The sequence below is a fragment of the Procambarus clarkii genome, chromosome 10 (genome assembly GCF_040958095.1).
Source record: "Procambarus clarkii isolate CNS0578487 chromosome 10, FALCON_Pclarkii_2.0, whole genome shotgun sequence".
Taxonomy (NCBI): Eukaryota; Metazoa; Arthropoda; class Malacostraca; order Decapoda; family Cambaridae; genus Procambarus; species Procambarus clarkii.
The window spans coordinates 4920336-4926335 of NC_091159.1; the positions used below are offsets into that span (position 1 = coordinate 4920336).

At 46.9% G+C, this 6000-nt stretch overlaps 1 protein-coding gene across 3 annotated transcripts in view; it reads left to right on the top strand.

Moving 5' to 3' along the window:
• Positions 1–4433, top strand: part of ArgRS-m (arginyl-tRNA synthetase, mitochondrial) — an 83498-nt gene extending 79065 nt beyond the window's left edge. For all 3 annotated transcript variants that reach the window (XM_069321547.1, XM_069321546.1, XM_069321548.1), the window contains one exon: positions 3912–4433. In XM_069321547.1, the coding sequence (XP_069177648.1) occupies positions 3912–4062 (151 nt within the window). In that variant the 3' untranslated portion in view covers positions 4063–4433. The remainder of the gene's footprint in view (positions 1–3911) is intronic.
• The last annotated feature ends 1567 nt before the right edge of the window (positions 4434–6000 follow it).

Consider the following 6000-nt stretch of genomic DNA (forward strand, 5'->3'; position numbering starts at 1 on the left):
GTTGCTCCCTGAGTACGGTTCCTGGGTACTACATTCTCTTCAGGTAGTACCCCATGCTAGGTCCCCATGAGTGTTCATGTCCCGGGGGGTTCAGCTCTTGGAAAGTTGTTTGGTAGACTTGAGCGCCGGTTAGCAGTACCCTGTCTGGGCTTCCCTAAGCATGAGTTCCGTCTCAGGACCCTGGGAATTCCCACGTGGGTGCGTGGGGTCTGATGGATGTGACCCCTGAGTCCCCCCCCCACCCCCCTCGCTTTGTGCGAGTTCGAGGGTTGCTCTGTCCCCTTGTCTCAGGGTGACTCTCACTGTTTTTGCCTCAGTCTACTGCCTGTTAGGTCGGTGGCACCTTCAACCCGGAGTCCTGCAAGTTTTGTTGCTTGTTTGTAACTCCATTACCCAGTCTTATGCTGACTATACGGGTGCAGGCAGCACGAGCGTTGCACATTGGGTTCAGGTGGTTGCAACGCGCTAGGTTGTTAGCTCCCTGGAAGTCCCGAGGCTGCCCCCGTTTTGGTTGTTGTGTCCGGGGCTTGGGGGGTGTTGGTCGCTTCGGTTTTGTTTCCGTTCGCGCCCCCTTGTCTTTCCCCTGTTGTGGTTTAGTCTGGTTTCCTTTCCCCCCCCCCCCCCTTTCCCTGCATCGGGATCCTAACCGTCTGTGGGTTCGGGGTCAGGGCGGGGATTCGATGGTCTTGAGACTCTGGCGGTCTCGAGGATTTTCCCTTCTGAGGTAGCGACGGAGGCACTCGAGCCTGTTCGTCCAGCCGTGTTGTATGAGTCTGCCAGTGGGCTCCCGTTTTTAGTATTTATCCCTCTGCCTCGGCTTTTTCTTGTGAGGCTGGGGGCTTTGGGGAAACGGCACGGCCCCAGGGCCTGCCATGGAGGTTCCCGGTGCTGGGGGAGGGGCAGACTTGGTGGGGGCCTCGGGCCCCGTTGGACCCATGCCGTGGTTTTTTCTACCCTCTGTGTGGGGATTGCGGTTACGGGGAGTAGGGTTTTTCCTTTCCCCCCTCTGCGTACGAGTTGTTGGGTGTCGGCCCCTCCCCGGGTTCGGTTTCTTGTCCCTTTGGGTCCGCCGGTTCCGTCCTATCGGTTGGTACTCTTCGTTTTCTTACCCTTCTTCTCTAGGACAGGACCTCTCCGTCATGTCGGGGTCATGTTCCCCTCGTATCAGGATTCTGCACGACCTTTGGTCTCGGGTGCAACTGTGCATTTATGAGCCTTCATGGTTTTGTGGCCTTCTTCCTGTGGCCTTCCTTGTTTGTCTGTGTTATTTGTTACACGGTGGAGCACGGAACGAGGACACTCGTTCCTTGATTGTCGTGCAGTGCCTGGCTGAGACCTTCCATATACATTGGCTTCTCTCTGTGTGGTAGGTCAAAACAGCTTGGGGTGTTTTTCTGGTCTTTTTCTTGCATTTTTCCATTTTTTCTCATTCTCTCCTACACATTGTTGTGTGCTTTAGTATGTGCTTCTTGGCTCTACTGATGCTAGTTTGGACTTTGTCCATGCTCAGTTCCCTTCTTTTGCACCGCCCGTGTTAGGTTCTGGTCCTGAGTTTTCATCTTCTTGTTTGGCGCTTCCAGTTTCTGGGTTGCCCTGTATGCAGAGAGATGTAGCTTCCGTTCTTCCTCTCCTGCAGTTTCTTTTTGTTGGGCCGGGAGGTGCTAGGTTTTGGGGCTGCGTTCACCGCTCCTGTGGGGTTGCGGTGTCCCTGCTTTTTGCTTTGCATTTCGGTTTGCGGTGCTAGCTTCCTCGTTGGCCTCAGCCTGGGCCCCTGGCCCTTCGTTTTTCATCGCCATTTTGTCCTTGCTGTTTGCGGCATCTGTGTTTTGGCATTTTTCTGCTGGCGGCTTCTAGTTGTCATCAGTTGTCGGACTTGTTGGTCCTTCAGGGATCCTAAGGGGTTACTCCCGGACGGGGCGTTTCTGCTCGCCCGGGTTGGTTCTTTCCCGGCTTGCCGGGTTTGGGTTCCTGGTCTCCTGGTTTGCCCTGCCAGTTATCATTTTCATGATCTCGCGGTGTCACTTCTCATGAGTCTCGCATCAGAACCACAGTGTTTCCGATCTCCTGGAGACCTCGCTGGCACTGGGAAGTTTTCTGTATGGCAGACGTTCCCTCTGGTTCCTTGCCAGCTTGGGTTTCCGGCTCTGCTTGCTCGTTGTTCGCACCCGAGGTTTTCCCACGACTCCACTTCTTCCTATGCTTGATCGGTCCATGGCGGGGGCTGGTTCGTTTCTGCCTTGAGTCTCTCACTATCTGTTGGTGATCAGGTAGCTTCGTTGATGGTGTTCCACCTGTGGGCTTCGTCTCGGCGGTGGTGTAGGGTTTTTTGGTGGTCCTTCTTTTTTTCTTTTTGTCACTTAGTGGGTTTGCCACATTTTGTTGGCGTGGTCTTGTCCTTCTCTTGTGGGGGTCCAAGGCCGTCATCTTGCCACATACTGTTGCCTTGTCTCGTGAGGCGCTGGCGGAGCCGCTCCGGGTTGCTTCGATTTTGGTGTTCCCTCTGCACCAATTCGCGAGCTGTCTCTCACATGATTCACCTTTGGCCTGCTCTTGCGCCGCTTCCTGGCTCTTGGATTGGGTGCTCTCTTCTCTTCTCCTCAGTATGTTGTGACCCCTTCGGTTCTGGATTGTTTTCCGAGGCTCTTTTCTTGTTGGCTGTGGCCTCTGGGGGTTGGGTCGGGGTGCTTCATGCTCTCCTCCAGTGCCGGGGTTTCGGCTCTTTTGGTTCTCCTGGGAGGTTAGTTCACTTGCAGCCGTCTCCTTTTCTGGCGATGACTAACGCGGATGCTTTCCAGAGGGGTCCTTGGGTTGTTGATGCTTGGTTGGTCTGGCCGGGGGTGCATCATGTGTTGTGTTCGGTTGCGGTGTTTCACCGTTCTTTGCGTGCCACAGCTGCGTGACCCCAGTCACGCTTTGGGTTGTACCGATTTCCCTTCTTCTCTGTTCCAGGGTGCGGTTCTCTCAAGTCGTCCGCAGGATGGTTCGGTCCTGCCAGCCTGCTGTCTATCCCCGTGCTCACGTCATTCGTAGGTTGGCCATGTGCTCCTTCATTGATGTTCCTGGGCCTTGTCGGGCCTGTATGGCCTTGGGTTGGCACTTGCTGTCTTTTGTCTCCGCTTCGTATTTGGGAGTGAGCGACTTCCGCCTCCCGGGTTAGGTCCCTCTTGTTTTCATCTTTAGGTAACCAACGGGGCTCCCCCCAGAAAACCAGCGTTGAATGTAATGAAATGCCATTTTCTGGGTGGGACCCAGAGGCTCTCCGGCAACCCTCCCTCCCTCCGGTCGGCGTTTTTTCACGTGTTTTTGATATCCAGCCTCAGAACTGGGCTGTGGATGGCTGGTGCGGGGGTCTGGTGCTCCCCATTCCCCCTCCCGGGGAGGGGGAGCTGCACAGACAGTGGCGCGACGACATGTGACTTCATACTCATTTGCTCATTTCTGTTTCAGGAGTTCTATCCCCTTGTTCGGCTTTTTGTAGCAATTTTCAACTGAATAGGGGTTTTGTTTTGGGGACGCCTACCTTTCTGGGTGCCTCACCTGGTCGATGGCAGACATGGAATGCTTCCAAACACACGGGGGGGTGGGATCTATAGGCCATTGCTCCTTGTGCCTCTGTGAGGGGGACCAGGTTCTGGCTCATGGTCCTTGGTAGGCCCACAGAACTCCATACACATGATTGATGCCAAAGTCTGACATTAGCATATCAGCCTGGATAGCTCCGGGGAGCCTCCGAGTCTCACCCAGAGAATGGCGTTTCATTACATTCAACGCTGGTTTTTTGTCACTAGATTTACAGTACAAAATCACTTCTAAATCTTTTGAGACCTGTTTTTTTTTTTATCATCAACTGAATATAATGTTATAACTTATCAGTACTAATCCTTACTTATATGATTATTTGATAATTACAGCGGGTCCATCAACAATGCCCTGAAACACTTGAATGTTAAAGGAGCTCCGATTGAAGTTGCAGAAGCTAGACTTGCACTCTTCATGGCAGCACGATATACTCTTGCTGCCGGCATGAATATTCTCGGAGTTGAACCTCTAAACCAGATGTAAAAGCAATTTACATGTACAGTACAGTACTTAATTTGAGACAATGAGCATATACAATATTTATAATTATTGGTTGCCTTATTGATAATGTTTACATAATATTTGATATACACTGCATTTTAACTCCTCTTATGATTATGGGTAAAAATATAGACACTGCCCTGCTCCATTCTTAAGGACCAAGGTAAACAGTATCGTTTGAAACAAAATTATATTTGAGCAAAGAAAATACATAAGAGTAGTTTTATGTTCTAAAAGTTGTATCACTAAATTCTTTTTATAATTTTTTTATAGTAATTCTGTTATGTTTTGCAAAATTTGATTTTTGTTTCCAAATGTATAATTTACATTTGAAATAAAATTTAAACTTTTAAGATGTGTATAAATTTTATCATAAATTGGTGAGTGAAAGTTAACAATGATGGTATTTGGACTTTTTTCTATAAGGATCAGTAGAGTATCACCACATACAGACCATAATGTAATAAATTAAAAGCATATGAGCAAAAAACCTATTATTTAAAATATTTATGCATCTTTTAATTTATATTAGGAGTTAATCCACCTTACTACTGAACAAACTGCAGCCCATCCTCCTGTTTAGATAGTACAGTGCAGTAACAATGTGGACCACCGTACATATACTGACGTAATGGATAATTACATAGTAGCATTTGGTACTATTGAATTTGGACAATCTGAAAAAGGTTTTGTATTTGCTGCTAACAAAACAATCAAATCAAATGTTTATTTAGGTAAGGTACATACATACAAGAGATTTTACAAAGAGTGATGGATTTATACTTAGGGCTAGTACATACAATGCCTAAAGCCACTATTACGCAAAGCGTTTCGGGCATGAAAAACTTAAATGACTAAAGCTTAATACTAATTGAGCATAAAGAGTAAAATGAAAACATAGCTGAAAAAGCAGCACAAATACAATTCTGTCGACAAACAGCGCTCTTTAAAAAAAACAGACATTGGTTGACAATAGAGGGGTAAGGTAGGTTACAGGGAATTTATTAGGTATAGCTTCGTTTTTATCTTAAACTGGTTGAGAGGTACAGTCTTTAACATGGTTGGGAAGGTCATTCCATAATCTGGGTCCCTTGATTTGTAGAGCATTTCTAGTTTGATTAAGTCGTACTCTAGGAATATCAAAACTGTATTTATTTCTGGTGTGGTGCTCATGGGTTCTGTTACAACCTTCTATGAAGCTTTTGAGGTCAGGATTGGCATTACAGTTTAGCGTTTTATATATGTATAATACACATGAGAGAATGTGCAGTGACTTAATGTCTAACATATTCAGAGATTTGAGTAGGGGTACCGAGTGATGTCTGGGGCCAGAGTTGGATATTGTCCTAATAGCAGCTTTGTGTTGAGTAATTAGAGGACGTAAATGATTTTGGGTAGTAGAACCCCAAGCACAAATACCATAGTTGAGATATGGATAGATGAGGGAGTAATAGAGAGTCACCAGGGCAGGGTGGGGTACATAATATCTGATCTTAGAAAGAATGCCAACAGTTTTTGAAACTTTTTTTGATATATTTAGAATGTGTCCCTGGAAATTCAGCTTGTGGTCAATGAGAATGCCAAGGAATTTGCCATCTAATTTGTTACAAATTTGGGTATTGTTTATTTTGAGATTTATTTGATTAGAGGATTTATTGCCAAACAGAATATAGAAAGTTTTGTCAATGTTAAGGGTGAGTTTGTAGGCAGTTAGCCAAAGATGGACTTTATTTAGCTCAGTATTTACTGTGGCATTTAGAGCAAGGGGATCAGGACTGGAGTAAATGAAGGTTGTGTCGTCAGCAAATAGAATTGGTTTGAGGTGTTGGGAGGCATTTGGATTTGAAAATTTGATTTCAAGGCATTTGAAAACCTAACCTAACCTAACATTCTAGGCCTAATACATGCTATGTGAAACCT